The 18,567-nt window shown below is 45.0% G+C and overlaps 1 protein-coding gene across 2 annotated transcripts; it reads right to left on the minus strand.

Moving 5' to 3' along the window:
- Positions 1-940: 940 nt before the first annotated feature.
- slc25a27 (solute carrier family 25 member 27) lies at positions 941-16,754 on the minus strand. Of its 2 annotated transcripts, none has more exons than XM_083554524.1 (10): positions 16,648-16,754; positions 16,470-16,566; positions 16,150-16,338; positions 2,298-2,382; positions 2,008-2,130; positions 1,815-1,927; positions 1,612-1,696; positions 1,441-1,533; positions 1,160-1,262; positions 941-1,061 (listed from the first exon to the last, which is right to left on the minus strand). In XM_083554524.1, exons 2-10 carry the CDS (start codon positions 16,552-16,554, stop codon positions 990-992), a joined length of 948 nt encoding a protein of 315 aa, XP_083410650.1. In that variant the 5' UTR covers positions 16,555-16,566; positions 16,648-16,754; the 3' UTR covers positions 941-989. The 2 variants fall into 2 exon arrangements, with proteins under 2 accessions (XP_083410650.1, XP_083410649.1); XM_083554523.1 differs by having other exon boundaries at positions 16,644-16,742.
- Between the last annotated feature and the right edge of the window lie 1,813 nt (positions 16,755-18,567).

Raw genomic sequence — 18,567 nt, forward strand, 5'->3', positions numbered from 1 at the left:
AATAATTATTTTCCCCACTGTATGCGGTACAATATTCTTTAAAAAAAGAGGGAAAGACAAAGCTATGTTTTTTCCAGTCATAACTCTCAGTCAGTTCTGGTGGGCCTTGATTCCACACACATTCACACACCTTACACATGCATTTGCACATTCCTCCTGAAATGTTTTTGGCAGGTGGGAGGAAACCAGTAAGGCACAACATTTGTGTGCATTGGGTGCACTGCACGCTTGCAAACTCTACATGGTGGGTCCACACTGAGGACCTTGCAGCTATGGCAGTGGGGGAATGGTTAAGTGCTAGTTTGTGAATGGACAGTGGAGGTGGAAAGGTAAATGGTATCCCACACCTGTGTTAAATTTTGGTTAACGAATGCAGTGCGTTTTAGGGAGCAGGGGCAAATGAAAAGTGGAGCAAGAAGAGATTTAGAAGAGAGAGACAAAGAGAAAAGAAGAGAGAGAGCAAAATAAATAGAATGTGTGTGTTCTATGAGTAACTAAAAAGTTAATGTGTCAGTGGTAAAAATAAAGCAAGTTATTTTGTTTGAAACCTGTTACCTGCCTCTCGTTTCAGCTTTCCTGACAAACAAGCTCTCCACACTGGAGCCATATTTCAAGATCAGAGTGACAAACACCACAATTAATCCTTGCCATTGAGTGAGCTTGTAAAGACTCTCAACACCCTCCAGGAAATACAACACCATTCCCTCATGTTTGTTACATGTAACTACTGTTATCAGAGTTTTGATTGAAAAAAAACTTAAAATCTGTCTTACATTAAATCCTAGCATTAGTAGGTCATATACACAAAGAACTTAATGGGACAGAGTATATTAATAATTTCCCATTCATGCTTTCATCACTGTATTACATACAATTAATGTCTCTTGTTAAAAAGAAAAATAAGTAGTTGATGGAATGTTGGAAAATTAAAAAATAAAAATTCTCTTTTCATTAGACAATTTGTTTTATTGCTCCTTTGATTCATTTGTTTAGAATGAACTGATGCCAAAAGCACGTCTGATTTGCTCGAAGGTTATCCAGAATGTCATAGACCAAGGAGCCTGTAAAGACAAAAAAAAAAGAATTGACATTAAAGTACTATTCTAAATGGGGTAAAATCTATAATAGAAGCATATAATTAATGTAATAAGTAGAGTACCATTCTTAACCAGGTTGGTACAAAGCCTTTATAAAGTGCTAGCAATCCCTCCGCTCTAACAGACTGAACCAGGCAGTCTATGGATGACTTGTACAACAGACCCCTTTAAAAATACAGAGGGATATTTTACTGCAGTGTATATTTACGTAATGCATAAAGGTTTGCTATAATAGTTGGGCTACTAATGAAATGATGATGATATAAGCTTGTTAGCATTATGTTAATTTAAGTCCTGTTAAGTTTAAAGGTACAATTCTGTGCAGAATGAACAACAAACTGACTTTCCATTTGAGTCCCGAGGTTGGTTCATTACTCTCGTTTTAACCACATCAGCTGGTGTTCCCATCATAGCTGCTACTAGGCCAGAGCAAGTGCTGGAAAAATATCAGACAGACATTCTATTTGTAGTATTTATTGTAGTACTTCTACAAATGTAAAGGGAAAAAGCATACCTTGCCACTCCATGACAAAGACAGTTGTCACCGATTGAGGTATTCCTTAGCAGAATGTGCTTCACACTGTCATATGTTGTGAGGTCTGAATTTCAGAAGTAATAGCCATAATTTGAAAAATGTGTGTTATGGAGGCAAACATTTGTTCATATAAAATCACTTTGCTTTGATTTTTATAATATGAGATTTTTGCAATGCACTACCTCCTAGATTGACCAAAGCAGCTCTCTGTACATTGGGCACCCAACCAGCCCAGAGGCCACGAATCCCTCCTTCCTTCGCAATCTTCACAAAGGCATGAATAACCCCATGAACTCTGGTGAACAAAGGACCACTTGATGCATGAGGCCTAGAATCAATTTTGACCATAAAGCTATGATTGCTATGATTTCCTACCTTGGAGGTTTTCCTTCCAATCTTCTTTTCCCTTCCATTTGCATCTGTACCTTAATTAGATCAGTGGGGCTGGCCAAGAATTGGCCCAGAGCACCAGATACAATGCCACCAAATGCAGCCTTCCTGCACCCAATAGCATGGTCAATGTCACAAAGCTAAATATTTGATTTGGTAATCAGTTATGACAACGGATGTGACATGGATATGACAAGTCTCACTCCCACCTAAATCTATTTAGTTTCATCCTGGTTACATAGATCATTCAACAAGGTTTAACAGTCTCTTCTTACCAAAGAGGAAAACTGCCATCTTCTGATTTTCCCAACACAAAATCCCGAAGCTGTTCATAGGCTAGCATCCTGCCCCCTGAATAAACTAATAAAAAAAAATTACAGATGACATGACATTTTTATTACATTATATTAAATAATATTATTAAATAGCTTAAAAAATTATAAGTTTTTAACCACACATGGTTTTTATCATTCAGCACGCATACACCTTAAGTATGAATGACTGAAATTATGAAATGCAAAACATATTTTTACAGGAGTGTGTGGATGCCTGTAAAAAGTCTAAGCTCATGGTATGACTTATAATGATAGATGACTTATGGTAATAGATAAATAATGCATGTTTTTCTACAGATATTGCTGTACATATGATATATGGGAAACATACTATTTGGAGGGAAGAATTACAGTCACACTATCAGATAATATAAAAACATGTATGTTTACTGTTCATGACAATTTGTTAAATTGGCATAATTAAATGCTTAAACTGAAAAATTATTTGTTACTTTTTGCACTGTCTACTTCAGCAGCTAGGAATTTAAATGTAATTATAAATATGAGCTAAACTGTCAGATTCAGATAAATGAAACAAATCTATTTTTTTCTCCTTTTGTTTTACACCAAAATAGTAAGTAAACATACAGTTAAAGGTTTGGACACACCTTTTCCTTTAGTGGTGTTTCTTTATTTTTTATTATTTTCAACTTTGTACATTAATACTGAAGTCATCCAAACTATGCAATAACAGCTATGTAATTATGTAATAAACAATAACGTGTTAAACAACCCAAAATAAGCACACTCATTGTGTTTTTTCAATAGATTCACTTGGAAGTCACCTGGAATGGTTTTCAATTCACAGCTGTGCCTTGCTAAGAGTTATTTTTGACATTTCTTGTCTTCTTGTGCTTTAGACCATCAGTTGTCTTGTACAGAGGAAAGGGTGAGAAAAGAGTCAATAGCCATATCAGTGCTACAACAACTGCTGTAAAACAACATAATATGACATTATGACATTATTAAGAGAACCAGAAGCAGAACCAGAAGGCCCGTCCCAGGAAAGGACGTCATGAACTACATCTGCAGGAGAAGATAAGTTTATTAGAATTACCAGCCTCAGAATCAGCCAATTTACAGCACAATTGACATTATATCAGTGGAAAACTGTTCAATATCCAAAGAGACACAATTTCAGATTTTAGGTTCTAACCGCCATGTCTTATTTTTTTTTTTGATGTACAGAGGTTCCCACTTTGAAGCATGGAGGTGAGGGCACACTTAACCAGCATGTCCACCACAGCATTTTGCAGGGACATGCCATCCTACCTGGTTTGCACAATTTGTTTTCCAACAGGACAATGACACCCAAACACCCATTTAGTGTCAGCGAGTTCAGGTTATAGGATCCAAGGCAGATGCAAAAAGAGCAGGGAAGAAAAGCTGTGCAGAGCTGAATCGGGAAGCCGATTCAGGGAGCCGATTCAGGGAGTCGATTTAGGGAGCCGATTCATGGAGCGGATTCATGAAGCCGATGTGCGCGGAGGGTGAGGATGCCGAGCCAGAAGTCGGGGCGCGTTCAGCACGAGCCAGAAACCGAAACGGCCGTTCAGCGCAAGCAGAGCCGAGCCGGAAACTGGAGCACGTTCAGCGCAAGCAGAGCAGAGCCGAGCCAGAAACCGGAGCGCGTTCAGCGCGAGCAGAGCCGAGCCAGAAACCGGAGCGCGTTCAGTGCGAGCAGAGCCGGAAACCAGAGCGCGTTCAGCGCGAGCCGAGCCGGAAACCGGAGGACAGAATGGTCAGGTCAGAAACAAAAGAACAAACAAAACAGAGAATACGCTGGAGAGTGATCAGGGCAAGCCTAAAGTCAATCTGCCACTGTCTGGAGGATTCAGGGGTCCTTATAAGTGCCAGAAAATTTGACGCCATTTCCGTGCAGCTGGTTGGGAGGGGGCGTTTCCTCTGTGATTGAGGCGGTAATGCCTGAAGTGCTCAAGCGGGCTGACAGTACCCCCCGTCCAGGGCGGCCCCGGACACCCTGGACGGGGCCCGATGAAAGCCAGCAATCAGGTCAGGGTCCAGGTTAAAGCGGGAGGGGACCCAGGAGCGTTCCTCAGGACCATAGCCCTCCCAATCCACAAGGTACTGAAGGCCCCGACCACGACGATGGGAGCGGAGCGGGCAGCGCACGGTGCAGGCAGGACCCCCTTCAATGACCCGGGCGGGCGGAGGGGGTCTGGCGAAGGGCACCAGGGAGCAGGCCCGAACGGGTCGAACCCTAGCCACATGAAATGTAGGGTGGACCCGAAGCGTCCTGGGGAGCCTGAGTCGGAGGGCCACGGGATTGACGACCTTGGAAATGGGGAAGGGGCCGATGAAGCATGGGGCGAGCTTCCGACAGGTGGCCTTAAGGGGAAGGTCCCGAGTAGAGAGCCATACACGTTGCCCGGCACGGTAGTGGGGCCTACGGTTGGCCCCCTGGCAAAGCCTTATGCTATTTTTGAGCAGGGCTGCTCGGGCCGTCCTCCAGCCTCGATGGCAGCGTCGGAAGAAAAGCGCGGCAGAAGGAACAGCGGACCGGGGTTCCTGGTTGGAGAAAATTGGCGGCAGGAAACCATGGACCACCTCTAAGGGCGCAAGTCCTGTGGCAGCAGTGGGAAGAGTGTTATGGGCATACTCAATCCACAAATGTTTGTCCGACCAGGAGGAGGGTTCCCGACTGCAAAGGAGGCGGAGACCAGTTTCAAGATCCTGGTTGAGTCTCTCGGTCGTCTGGTGTGAAACCTAGATGAGAGGCTGGTCGAGATGCCCAGGAGGCGGCAGAACTCCCTCCAAAACTGCGCCGAGAATTGGGGTCCGCGGTCCGAGACGATATCTCTGGGGAAACCATGGAGGCGAAATATGTGCTGGAGGGCCAGCTTGGCGGTTTCCTTGGCAGATGGCAGCTTTTGTAGAGCGATGAAGTGGCCCATCTTAGAAAACCGATTAATGACCGTCATGACGACCTTGTTGCCATTGGAAACGGGCAGCCCGGTAACAAAGTCCATGGCGATGTGCGACCACGGGCGTTTCGGGATAGGAAGGAGCCGAAGTAGACCTTGGGGGCGGCCACGAGGGTTCTTGTGTTGGGCACAGTCGGGGCAGGCTGCGACCAAGTCCCGGGTGTCCTTTACCATGGAAGGCCACCAGAAGCGTGCCTTGACCAGAGACAAGGTGTGAGGCTGACCGGGGTGACAGAAGAACAGGGAGTTGTGACACCACTGAAGAACTCCAGAGCGGAGACCCTCGGGGACGAACAGGAGACCAGTGGGGCAACCCTCGGGGACAGGGCCCCTGTTTCGGGCATTCTTGACCAGCTTCTCCAAGGCGAGACTAAGGGTGTTGACCGACACAGACTTGGCAAGGATGGTCTCTGGGCATGGCTCCTCCTCCTCCAGGGCATGAACTCTAGAGAGCGCATCAGGCTTGACATTCCGGCTCCCAGGCCGGTACGAAAGAGAGAACTGGAAGTGGCCAAAGAAAAGGCCCCATCTAGCCTGTCGGGGGTTGAGTCGTTTAGCCAATTGGAGGTACTCAAGGTTGCGATGATCCGTCCAGACCAGAAAGGGGACCTCCGCACCCTCCAACCAATGGTGCCATTCCTCCAAGGCCAGTTTGACAGCAAGGAGCTCCCTCTCACCCACCGGGTAGTTACATTCCGAGGAGCTAAGGCGCCTGGAAAAAAGGCGCAAGGATGCAGGCGGTTATCCTCAGGGCAGACCTGGGAGAGCACCGCCCCTACTCCTACGCTGGAGGCGTCGACTTCAACAACGAACTGCCGAGCCGGGTCAGGAAAGATGAGGAAGCTCCAGAAATGCCTCCTCAGCCTCAAGGCCCCAAAAGAACGAGCGGAGGGAAGATGTCAGGAGGTGGAGGGGTACCGCCACCGAACTATAGCCCTTTACGAAGCGGCGATAAAAATTTGCCAAGCCCAGGAACCTTTGTAATTGGCGGCGGGAGATGGGGGTCGGCCAGTCCCGGATTGCCTGGACCCTGGCAGGGTCCATCCGGATATTACCGGCTGAAAGCAGGTATCCTAGGAACGAGGTATGTGAGGTGTGGAACTCACATTTCTCGGGTTTTACGTAGAGCCCGTTCTTGAGAAATCTCTCCAAGACCTGACACACCTGCCGGACGTGTTCGTCCATGGAATGGGAGAAGATCAGGATATCATCTAGGTAGACAAACACGAACGTATTGAGCATGTCACAAAAGACCTCGTTGACTAGAGCCTAAAAGACGGCGGGGGCATTGGTTAGGCCGAACGGCATGACGAGGTACTCGTAATGACCGGCTGGGGTATTGAAGGCGGTCTTCCATTCATCCCACTCCCTGATACGCACCAGGTGGTACGCGTTGGACAGATCCAGCTTAGTGAAGATCGTGGCACCATGCAGGAGCTCGAACGCCGAGGCCATTAGCGGCAAGGGGTAACGGTTCCAGACAGTGATCGCATTAAGACCCCGGTAGTCAATACATGGGCCTAGGGACTTATCCTTCTTTTTGACAAAGAAGAAACCTGCCCCAGCTGGGGAGGAGGATGGTCGGATGATACCTGCCGCCAGGGACTCCCGGATATACTGGTTCATGGCAGTCCTCTCTGGGGCGGATAACTGATACAGGCACCCCCTAGGGGGACTGGCTCCGGGAAGCAGTTTGATGGCACAGTCGAAGTGCCGGTGGGGAGGCAGGGAGATAGCCAAGGCCTTACTGAACACGCGCGCAAGGCCATGATAGATCTCAGGAACCGATGCTAAATCTGAGTGCTCGGGAGTGACAGCCGGCAGTGGTTTGGGTGGAGGGAGAGCAAGGCAGTGGCCGAAGCAATGAACACCCCAATCCAGAATACACCCTGTCATCCAATCAACACGTGGGTTGTGTTTCTGAAGCCAAGGGAACCCGAGCATAATGGGGGCTTGGGGAGAGGAGATGAGCAGGAAGGAAAGCCACTCCTGATGTCGTTCCCCTACTGACATGAGTAGAGGCTAAGTGCGCTGCGTGGCCCGGCCTAAAAGGCTGCTGTCCAGGGCTCTGATCAGCAGAGCTTCAGGTAGGGGTTCCATGGGAACCAGCAGTTGCTGGGCAAGCTTGAGATCGATGAATTCGGCATCAGCCCCAGAGTCGACGAAGGCAGCCAATTCCGTGCCTCCGGGGCCAACCTGAAAGTGGACCAAGATAGTGGGTTTGGAGGGAGCGGGGAGAAGTGGCTTGTGGGTGCTCCCCCCTTTACCGACAAGCCTTGCCTTTTACTGGGCAGGATTCGGCCATGTGCCCTTTACCTCCGCAGTAGAGGCATAGACCTAGAGACCAATGTTTCTCCTTCTCAGCGGGGGTCAGGTGGTGGCATCCTATCTCCATGGCTTGCGGCGGAGAGAAAGAACGGGTGCCAGAACCCGAAACACGAGGTGGGGAACTGCTCGCAGTTAAAGGACTGTGAGGATCTAGGTTCTGAGCGAGGTAACCACGCTCCCGGCGGCGTTCCTTTATGCGCCGATCGATGCGTGTAGCCAATGAGATCAGTGAATCCAGATCCTTGGGTGGATCACGAGCGGCAAGTTCGTCCTTAACGGCAGAGGAGAGGCCCTGGAGGAAAGTATCGTAAAGCGCAATGCGATCCCATCCGCTGTCAGTGGCCTGGGTCCGGAACTCAGCCGCGAACTCTGCAACAGAGCGATGCCCCTGTGCGGCCAAAACTAGGGAGCGGGCGGCATCTTGGCGTGGCGTAGATGTGCCAAAGACCTTTCGGAGTTCGGCAGAAAAGGCGGCGAACAATCTGCAGTTGGCTGATTGACTTTCCCACTCCGCAGTGGCCCACCTTAGGGCTCGGCCTAACAGGAGGGAAATGACGTAGGCCACCTTGGAGCTCTCTGTACCGAATTGGGAGGGCTGCATGCTAAAAATCAGGTTGCACTGCATAATAAACGATCGACAGGAGTCAGGGTCGCCCGAAAACCGGGCTGGCTGCGCGAGCTGAGGCTCATGCATAGCTGAAGGGGCGGTGGGAGGAGCAGGGGCCTGCCGGGTCGGGGCAGCAGGTGATGACGGCGGCGAAGCACCTGTGGTGAGTCGGTCACCAAAACGTGTGCGCAAAAATCCCATGATTTCCTGCACGCCAGTAGAGAGGTTTTGGATTTGTTGCTACCAGAGGCAGGTACATCCACGGGATCCATGTTGGCCAGATTGTTCTGTCAGCGAGTTCAGGTTATAGGATCCAAGGCAGATGCAAAAAGAGCAGGGGAGAAAAGCTGTGCAGAGCTGAATCGGGAAGCCGATTCAGGGAGCCGATTCAGGGAGTCGATTCAGGGAGCCGATTCATGGAGCCGATTCATGGAGCCAATTCATGAAGCCGATGTGCGCGGAGGGTAAGGATGCCGAGCCGGAAGTCGGGGCGCGTTCAGCGCGAGCCGGAAACCGAAACGCGCGTTCAGCGCGAGCAGAGCAGAGCCGAGCCGGAAACCGGAGCGTGTTCAGCGCGAGCAGAGCCGAGCCGGAAAGCGGAGCACGTTCAGCGCGAGCCGAGCCGAGCCGGAAACCGGAGGACAGAATGGTCAGGTCAGAAACAAAAGAACAGACGAAACAGAGAATACGCTGGAGAGTGATCAGGGCAAGCCTAAAGACAATCTGGCACTGTCTGGAGGATTCAGGCGTAAGTGCCAGAAAATTAGACGCCATTTCCGTGCAGCTGGTTGGGAGGGGGGCGTTTCCTCGGTGATTGAGGCGGTAATGCCTGAAGTGCTCAAGCGGGCTGACATATAGGTTATGTAAGAGCTATTTGTCCAAGAAGGAGAGGACCTGGCTTCCACCATCACCTGGTCCAAATCCACTCAACACCTAAGGGAACTTCTTAAAGATGGTTGGAAACAGCATTCCAGGTGACTATTGCCATTAAAGCTAGATGTATTTATTTTGTACTTAAATATTTTGTACATAAAAATCTTAAGACATATAAACATATTACTAGACTAGACGTTGGTCACAACTACAGAGATTGACTTTTGACAAACTTTGAACTCACTCAGGAAAACACTCAAACACCATGGACCGCTAATCCAGCTCGGCTAGCAGCAAGACCAAGCATCTTCCTTGCTAACGTATGGTATCTTGCGAACAAAATGGAGGAACTGATGCCGTAAACATCACAAAAGCGGATTAAGGAATGTAATGTCATGATTTTTACGGAAACATGGCACAACGACAACATTCCCAGCAGCGCCATTGAGCTCGGGGGTCGCAGTGTTTTACGGGCGGACAGGACGGCAGTGGACTCTGGTAAGCGCAGAGGTTGAGGTATGTTCATTTATATTAACAAATCATGGTGCACAGACTGTACTGTTACCGAAAGTCATTGCTCTGTTCATTTAAAGTATTTGATGATAATGATTTGAAGTGCAGGCGCTTTTAATTACCGAGAGAATCGTCCATTGTTGTGACTGCAGTGTACATTCCCCCAGACGCTAAATCTAGACTAGCTATTAAGGAACTATCAGCAAACAACATCTGGACATCCCGAAGGAGCTATTATCGTTGCTAGAGCTTTCAACGACTCCAACCTAAAATCTGTACTACCAAAATTTTATCACAATATCTCCTGTTCAACCAGAAGGAACAACACACTGGATCAAGTATACACAAATATACCTGGGGCATACACGGCAATTCCCCTCCCCCATCTGGGTCAGTCTGATCACCTTTCTTTGTTCATGCTACCCAAATACACACTATTGATCAAATGGGTGAAACCGGCTGTGAAGACAGTAAAAGGACAGAGGGAGCTATTTCTTCTCTACAGAAACAGTTTCAGGATACTGACTGGCCTCACAGGCCACATTGGACTCTCACACAGACATACACTTTACATATCATCTGTTTTAGACCATATCAACACGTGCATTGACAATGTCACTACCGTCAAACGCGTGAAATGCTTTCCTAATCAGAAGCTGTGGATGAACTCTGAGGTCTGTCTCCTGTTAAAAGCAAGCTTTTAAATCTAGCAACGCAGAGGACTACAACAGAGCCAGGGCCAACCTGAAAAGAGGTATTAGGAGAGAAAAGCTCACATTTAAACTCTACACACAAGTGCACTTCCACAACTCTGACCCCAGACAAGAAAGGCATCCAGACCATCACAGACTACAAACCGACACCACAATCTTAACCAACCAGCAGTGCTTTCCTACTGGACGGACTCAATCACTTTTTTCCTCATTTTAAACAAGGCATAGGACATTTTACCTCAACTGCTGACTCTTCTACTGCTAACAGTTCACGTTCACTGTCAACGACGGACATCTATTTAGCATTTAGCAGAGTGGATGCAGGCAAGGCAGCCGGTCGGGACGGCATACTGGGACGTGTTCTAAGAGCATGCACTGGACAACTGGCACAGGTTTTCACTGATATTTTCAACCTGTCACTGGCCCAAGCCACAGTTCCTACATGCCTGACGACTACAACCATCATTCCAGTGCCTAAGCACTCAGCTGCCGAATGCCTGAATGACTTTCATCCAGTTGCACTCACCCATATTGTTATGAAGTGCTTTGGGAATCTGGTTCTGAATCACCTCACTGCCACCTACACTGGACCCACACCAGCTTGCCTATCGGCCGAATCGGTCAACAGAGGATGCAGTTTCCACGGCTCTTCATTCAGCCCCTTACCCACCTGAATAAAAACAACACCTACATCAGAATGCTGTTCAATGACTATAGCTCTGCATTCAATACAGTCCTCCCCACTGTACTGATCAAAAGGTTTAGTGATCTGGGTATCTGCACCTCCACTTGCAGATGGATTATGGACTTTCTCACCAACAGACCTCAATTTGTTAGATTGGGCAAACAGGTATCCTGAACCCTTATTCTGAACACTGGCATCCCACAGGGCTGTGTTCTGAGCCCACTTCTCTACTCCCTGTTTACCCATTAATGTGCTACTCTGCATAACTACATCTTTATAAAGTATGCAGATGACACCTCCGTGGTAAGTCAAATCAGCAACAAGGACGAACAACGCTATAGCCTTATAACCTTCTACTTGTTGTACCTTTACAACAGTGTCTGCACATTTTTCACTGCCATAGCCTTCTAACCATTTACAGATAGTTCTCTACTTACGATGGAGATCGTAAGTCGAAGATGGTACTATGACTGTGACAGTGCTCCCTCCTTCATGTTAATTTATAATTTTCATTTTGTGCTTTAAACTGATGGCTTTTCTCTTCTTTTGTTTATATTACAAGCAGGAGACATACTTGGGCACTTGGAGACATACTTTTATCACTAAAATTGCAGTTTAAAACCGTTTGAAACGGAAAGAAATACACACTAAGAGAACTTTACTCCATCAACCGCTAGTAAAAGTGAGGCATCTCATAGGGTGAGAGATACGCTCATCCCAGCTGCACGTTCAAGTATCGTACATTGTTCGCTGCTGCCTGTGCCTGTTGTTTTAAATTTCTTTATCTTGCTATCGTCCTCGAAAAATCGTATGTCAAACCATCATAACTTGGTGACCATCCATACTTGTACTTTTCAACAATGTCCACAAATATCTTTACTGCTATAGCCTTTATATTTATTTACTGTTTATATGTTTACACACACACACACACACACACTATACTGTGAGGAAAATAAGTATTTGAATACCCTGCTATTTTGCAAGTTCTCCCACTTAGAAATCATGGAGGGGTCTGAAATTGTCATCGTAGGTGCATGTCCACTGTAAGAGACATAATCTAAAAAAAAAAAAAAATCCAGAAATCACAATATATGATTTTTTAACTATTTATTTGTATGATACAGCTGCAAATAAGTATTTGAACACCTGAGAAAGTCAATGTTAATATTTGGTACAGTAGCTTTTGTTTGCAATTACAAAGGTCAAATGTTTCCTGTAGTTTTTTACCAGGTTTGCACACACTGCAGGAGGGATTTTGGCCCACTCCTCCACACGGATCTTCTCTAGATCAGTCAGGTTTCTGGCCTGTCGCTGAGAAACACTGAGTTTGAGCTCCCTCCAAAGATTCTCTATTGGGTTTAGGTCTGGAGACTGACTAGGCCACGCCAGGACCTTGATATGCTTCTTACAGAGCCACTCCTTGGTTATCCTGGCTGTGTGCTTCGGGTGATGTTCATGTTGGAAGACCCAGCCTCGACCCATCTTCAATGCTCTAACTAAAGGAAAGAAGGTTGTTCCCCAAAATCTCGCAATACATGGCCCCGGTCATCCTCTCCTTAATACAGTGCAATCGCCCTGTCCTATGTGCAGAAAAACACCCCCAAAGCATGATGCTACCACCCCCATGCTTCACAGTAGGGATGGTGTTCTTGGGATGGTACTCATCATTCTTCTTCCTCCAAACACGTTTAGTGGAATTATGACCCAAAAGTTCTATTTTGGTCTCGTCTGAAGCTCTTTTCAGGTCATTGACCAGCTCCTCCCGTGTAGTTCTGGGCTGATTTCTCACCTTCCTTAGGATCATTGAGACCCCACGAGGTGAGATCTTGCATGGAGCCCCAGTCCGAGGGCGATTGACAGTCATGTTTAGCTTCTTCCATTTTCTAATGATTGCTCCAACAGTGGACCTTTTTTCACCAAGCTGCTTGGCAATTTCCCCGTAGCCCTTTCCAGTCTTGTGGAGGTGTACAATTTTGTCTCTAGTGTCTTTGGACAGCTCTTTGGTCTTGGCCATGTTGGTAGTTGGATTCTTACTGATTGTATGGGGTGGACAGGTGTCTTTATGCAGCTAACGACCTCAAACAGGTGCATCTAATTTAGGATAATAAAAATGTAGTGGAGGTGGACATTTTAAAGGCAGACTAACAGGTCTTTGAGGGTCAGAATTCTAGCTGATAGACAGGTGTTCAAATACTTATTTGCAGCTGTATCATACAAATAAATATTTAAAAAATCATATATTGTGATTTCTGGATTTTTTTTTTAGATTATGTCTCTCACAGTGGACATGCACCTACGATGACAATTTCAGACCCCTCCATGATTTCTAAGTGGGAGAACTTGCAAAATAGAAGGGTGTTCAAATACTTATTTTCCTCACTGTATATATATATATATTTTTTTTTTTTTTTTTTTTTACATAAATCTATCTATCTATCTATCTATCTATCTATCTATCTATCTATCTATCTATCTATCTATCTATCTATCTATCTATCTATCTATATTCTGGGTTGTTTAAGACTTTTTTGTTTACTACATAATTCTATATACTGTATGTTCTTTCATTGTTTGGATGTCTTTAGTATTACTGTACAATGATGAAAGTAAAATATATAAAATAAAGACAAGACACTGAAGGAGAAGGTGTGTCCAATATTTTGACTGGTAGCGTACATATACGCTCACTTACTGTACATTTAGTTAACTATTCAGCCAATCACATTTCAGCTGTTCAGCAGACCATGCAGAAAATCATGTACAGTGGTGTGAAAAAGTGTTTGCCTTCCTGATTTCTTATTTTTTTTGCATGCTTGTCACACTTTAATGTTTCAGGTCATCAAACTAATTTAAATATTAGTAAAAGATTAACACAAGTAAACAGTTATTCGTTTCGTATATAGCATAAAGGGGGAGTGGTGGCTCCAGCGGTTAAGGCGCTGGGTTGCAGATCGGAAGGTCTGGGGTTCAAGCCCCGGTATCGCCAAGCTGCCACTCTTGGGCCCTTGAGCAAGGCCCTTAACCCTCTATGCTCCGGGGGTCCCTTACGAGGGAAATATCAAGGTCCGTGACGTCGGAGTGACGTGGGGCCGCCTTCCCGTGGGCTCACCACCTGCAGGAGGGACCGTAAGGGACGGTGCTGTGAGGATTGGGCAGCAGTCGAAGGCGGGGGCCTGCTTAGACTGCTGCCCCCGCGACCCGAATTACGGATAAGCGGAAGAAAATGAATGAATGAATGAACAGTTATTCGCACGTGCACCTGTTCGCAATCAAGAAATAGAACCTGCCTGACAAAGTGAAGTAGACCAAAAGATACTCAAAAGCTAGACAACATGCCGAGATCCAAAGAAATTCAGAAACAAATGAGAAAGAAAGTAATTGAGATTACCCCAAGAGCACAGCGACAACTCATCCAAGAGGTCACAAAAGACCCCACAACAACATTCAAAGAACTGCAGGCCTCACTTGCCTCAATTAAGTGCAGTGTCCATGACTCCACCATAAGAAAGAGACTGGGCAAAAATGGTCTGCATGGCATCCTATTGAGATGCGGTGGCATGACCTTAAAAATGTGGTTCATGTTCGAAAACCCTCCAAAGTGGCTGAATTACAACAATTCAGCATAGATGAGGGGACCAAAATTCCTCCACAGTGCTGTAACAGACTCATTGCAAATTATCGCAAACGCTTGATTGCAGTTGTTGTTGCTTAGGGTGGCCCAACCAGTTATTAGGTTTTGGGGGCAGACACTTTTTCACACAGGGCCATGTAGTTTGGGATTTTGTTTTCTCTCAATAATAATAACCTTTATTTAAAAACTGCATGTTGTGTTCACTTGTGTTATCTTTGACTAATATTTAAATTAGTTTAATAATCTGAAACCTTAAAGCGTGACAAACATGCAAAAAAATAAGAAACCACACAACTGTAGATGATTAAATGATTGAATGAATGATTAAGAGCTTCAGTTAACGTTCACATCAAACATCAGAATGATTATCCCTGTGACTGTTACTGTTGCATTGACATTGCTGCTGAAGGGCCAGTTTAAGAAATCGATAATTGCTTTAATTTTCTTTAAATTTGTCAGCTGTTAGTATTAAGATGTGCCTTACACTAGTTATCTTAACACACATTTCAATGTTGTCTGTTCAGTGTCTATAGGATCTTTATGATGCGAGTATGCAAGGTATATGGAACGTCTCTTGTTAACATGTCTTTTTTCCCAATCAGAAAAGGTTTTAGCTCAGGTTTTGGCATTAAACTTAAGAAGAAAGTATGCACCATTCTATGTGCTGTGTGATTTTTCCCTAATCAAAAAAGACACCATAGGCATCGTAGATCGTATTGGAAACCCATCCAAGAATTCATTTTTTGTTCGTGCATGATGAAAATCAAACATCAGCCAAGAACCAAAATCTGAGCTCATCATGGTCAGGTCATCACTTAGTCTTTTTCCAGTTTAAGCAATCTCTCCCTTTGATAGACTTAGATTCTTGCCAATGGCTTGCAAAGGTAGAGCCTGCTGTTGTAGCTCATCCACCTTAAAATTGTACGTTTAGTGCATGCTGGGAGGCCAATTTTTTTCTGAGCAAGGTATTGGCCCACCACAGAGACTGGTGTGTGTGGGGTGGACTATACTATACTATACTATACTATACTATACTATACTTAGATAGATAGATAGATAGATAGATAGATAGATAGATAGATAGATAGATAGATAGATAGATAGATAGATGGATGGATGGATGGATGGATGGATGGATGGATGGATGGATGGATGGATGCTCCAAAACTGGCTAAAGTCAGGCGGGAGATGCACACATAAACTAAAGTATGATGCATGTTAAGTATATTTGCTGCTATGTTTGCCTACCGTGTAAAAATTTAAATATTTTTACAATTTTGTCATATTGTTATTGTCATAAAAAATCGCAAGTCGAACCATCGTACCTGTTTATATATTTACCGTGGTTACCAATTTCAAACTCCTCATGTGGGCATCTGATAAACAGATTTTGACAAATCTATATGGCAGTTCATTCACATAGGTTTATATTATAAGATGACAGTAAACTCATGTTCACTGGCCAAACCGAATTTTCATAGTGCTGATGGTTACCTATATGCCTGTAGATTGCAGGTGTTGCCCCTTGCCATAATTTCAGTGGTCCTTCTTCTCGCACTATTCCCAAAGCCGTGCTCAGCATCCCCCTATACACAGTTTTCCCGGTTCCTCTCTTGAGATTCTCAAGAGCATGTTCACCTTGTATCTGAAGCCTTGTTTTTGTAAGATCAAGGGGGAATGTGACTAAATGACAAATGACAGACAAGATAGACATTCATGGAGGGACAAATATGAACAAACAAATATGTGCAGAGCAAAATTGCAAGCAGATTATTTAAAAAATGCATTGTTTTAACATTTAAGAACGTTATTACCCAATTCTGCAACACTGGCCGCACATGCAGACACAGTGAACTTTGATACTTTGGGCCACTGTGAAATTTCTTGCACGGGTCCCATCGCATGGGTCAGCTGTTAAATGTCAGATTACAGCATGAAATACACTGATATACTGAGCAAACCTTAAACGCAACTTTTACACAACTCACCAACCTGAAAATACCGGTCCAGTTGTTACCCGACAGAGAATTTGATTGAACACCGGAAGACTGTAGTCCTAAGAACGTTAACATATGAGATTGTGTGCGTAATAATGAACAAGAGTAAACTACATTTCCCAGCGTACAGCGCGGCCGAGACAACGGCACTGCATAGTTCGCTGGATATAGCAACATGAACAACGCTTTAAACGTAAAAGTATATGGTTTAAGATTTAAGATTTCGGGTACAACCTTAAAAATCCTTCGTTTAAATAATGTCCATAGACTGTTTTTGTTTTTGCTTCGGAGACATTTTATAGTAAAGTTCGCGTCCCTTAAAAGCACACTAGAAATAAAAGGAATAGAATGATCTTTATTATTATTAAAACAGTAACGGACATTTATAAATCTACCACGTCTATAACAGTGATACAATTTGGTCTGGAATATACATACAAAAACTAATTTGTATTTTTGCACAGGAATGGAAACAATGTTAGCAAGCATAGTATTTTTATTTATTTATTTATTTTTTATATATTTTTTTTAGTGTAGTAATAGTTGTAGTGCACAGTAACATCATTACGAGTGCAGAGTGTAAGTAAAGAATAGACCCTGTATGCAATATTTTAATAAATCTGAATATTATTCTATAAAAGAACATGTATGTAATTATGTAGTAAACAAAAACATGCTAAAATAACCCTGAATAGGTTTTACATTTTCAAACCCAGCCATTAGGGTTGCTCAAGCCAGTGCACTCTTAGTGCCGGTCCAAAGCCCGGATAAATTGGGAGGGTTGCCTTAGGACGGGCTTTCAGGTATTGTTAGCCAACAGAGTACCAGTGGAAACTGTGCTACTGTTGGCCGAAGAAGGGGAAGAAGAGGGTGAAGATGTCTACAGAGACAGCGGGGAATGGAGAAGTGTAGGAGAGTGGGGGTTAGTGTGGGTGAAGAGACTTTCTGATAGAGTTATGAACGTAAAGCTGGAAGATTAAGGGGTGATGATGAATGTACTATGAATGTTATGCTCCACAAGTGGGTTGTAATATAGAGGAGAAGGAAACATTTGGGAGTGAGTTAAATTAAGTGTTACAAGGTGTACGTAGGAATGAAAGTTTGGAGATTGGGGCAGACTTTAATGGCCATGTATGTGAAGGGAACATAGGTGATGAGGAGGCGATGGGTAGGTATGGCTTTAAAAAGAGGAATGTGGAAGGGCAGATGGTGGTACAGTAGTTCTTGCAAAAAGGATGGAAATGGCAGTGTTAAAAACCTAAGAAGGAGGATCATAGGGTGACGTTTAAGAGTGGAGGAAGATGCACACAGGTGGACTACGTTCTATGTACTAGATTCAACCTAAAGGATATTGAAAACTGTTGGCAGGTGGCAGTGTAGCTAGACAGCATCAGATGGTGGTCTGGAGGATGGTTTTGGAGGTAAAAAAAGACGAGGAGGAGAGTAAGGACTGAAAAAAGAATAAGATGGTGGAATCTGAAGGAGGAAGACTGTAGTATGAGATTCAGGGAGGAGGTCAGACAGGTTTTGGTGAAGAGGTGCTGGATGATTTGGCAACTACTGCAGAAGCGATAAGGCAGACAGCTAGGAAGGTACTTGGTGTGACACCTGGAAAGTGAAAGAAAGACAAAGAGACGTGGTGGTGGAATGAGGAAGTGCAGGAAAACATAAGGAGAAAGAGGTTGGTGAAACAGCATTGGGATCGGCAGAGAGATGAGAAAAGTAGGCAGGAGTACAAGGAGTTGCGGCAGCAGGTAAAGAGAGATGTGGCTAAAGCAAAGGAAAAGGCATAAAAGGAGAAAAGTGTTTGTACCGATTGGCCAGGCAGAGGGACCGAGCTAGGAAGGATGTGCTGCAAGCCTAAGCAATAAAGGATGGAGTTGGAAATGTGTTGACTAGTGAGGAGACTGTGTTA

This window comes from Silurus aristotelis, assembly GCF_946808225.1.
Source record: "Silurus aristotelis genome assembly, chromosome: 11".
NCBI lineage: Eukaryota > Metazoa > Chordata > Actinopteri > Siluriformes > Siluridae > Silurus > Silurus aristotelis.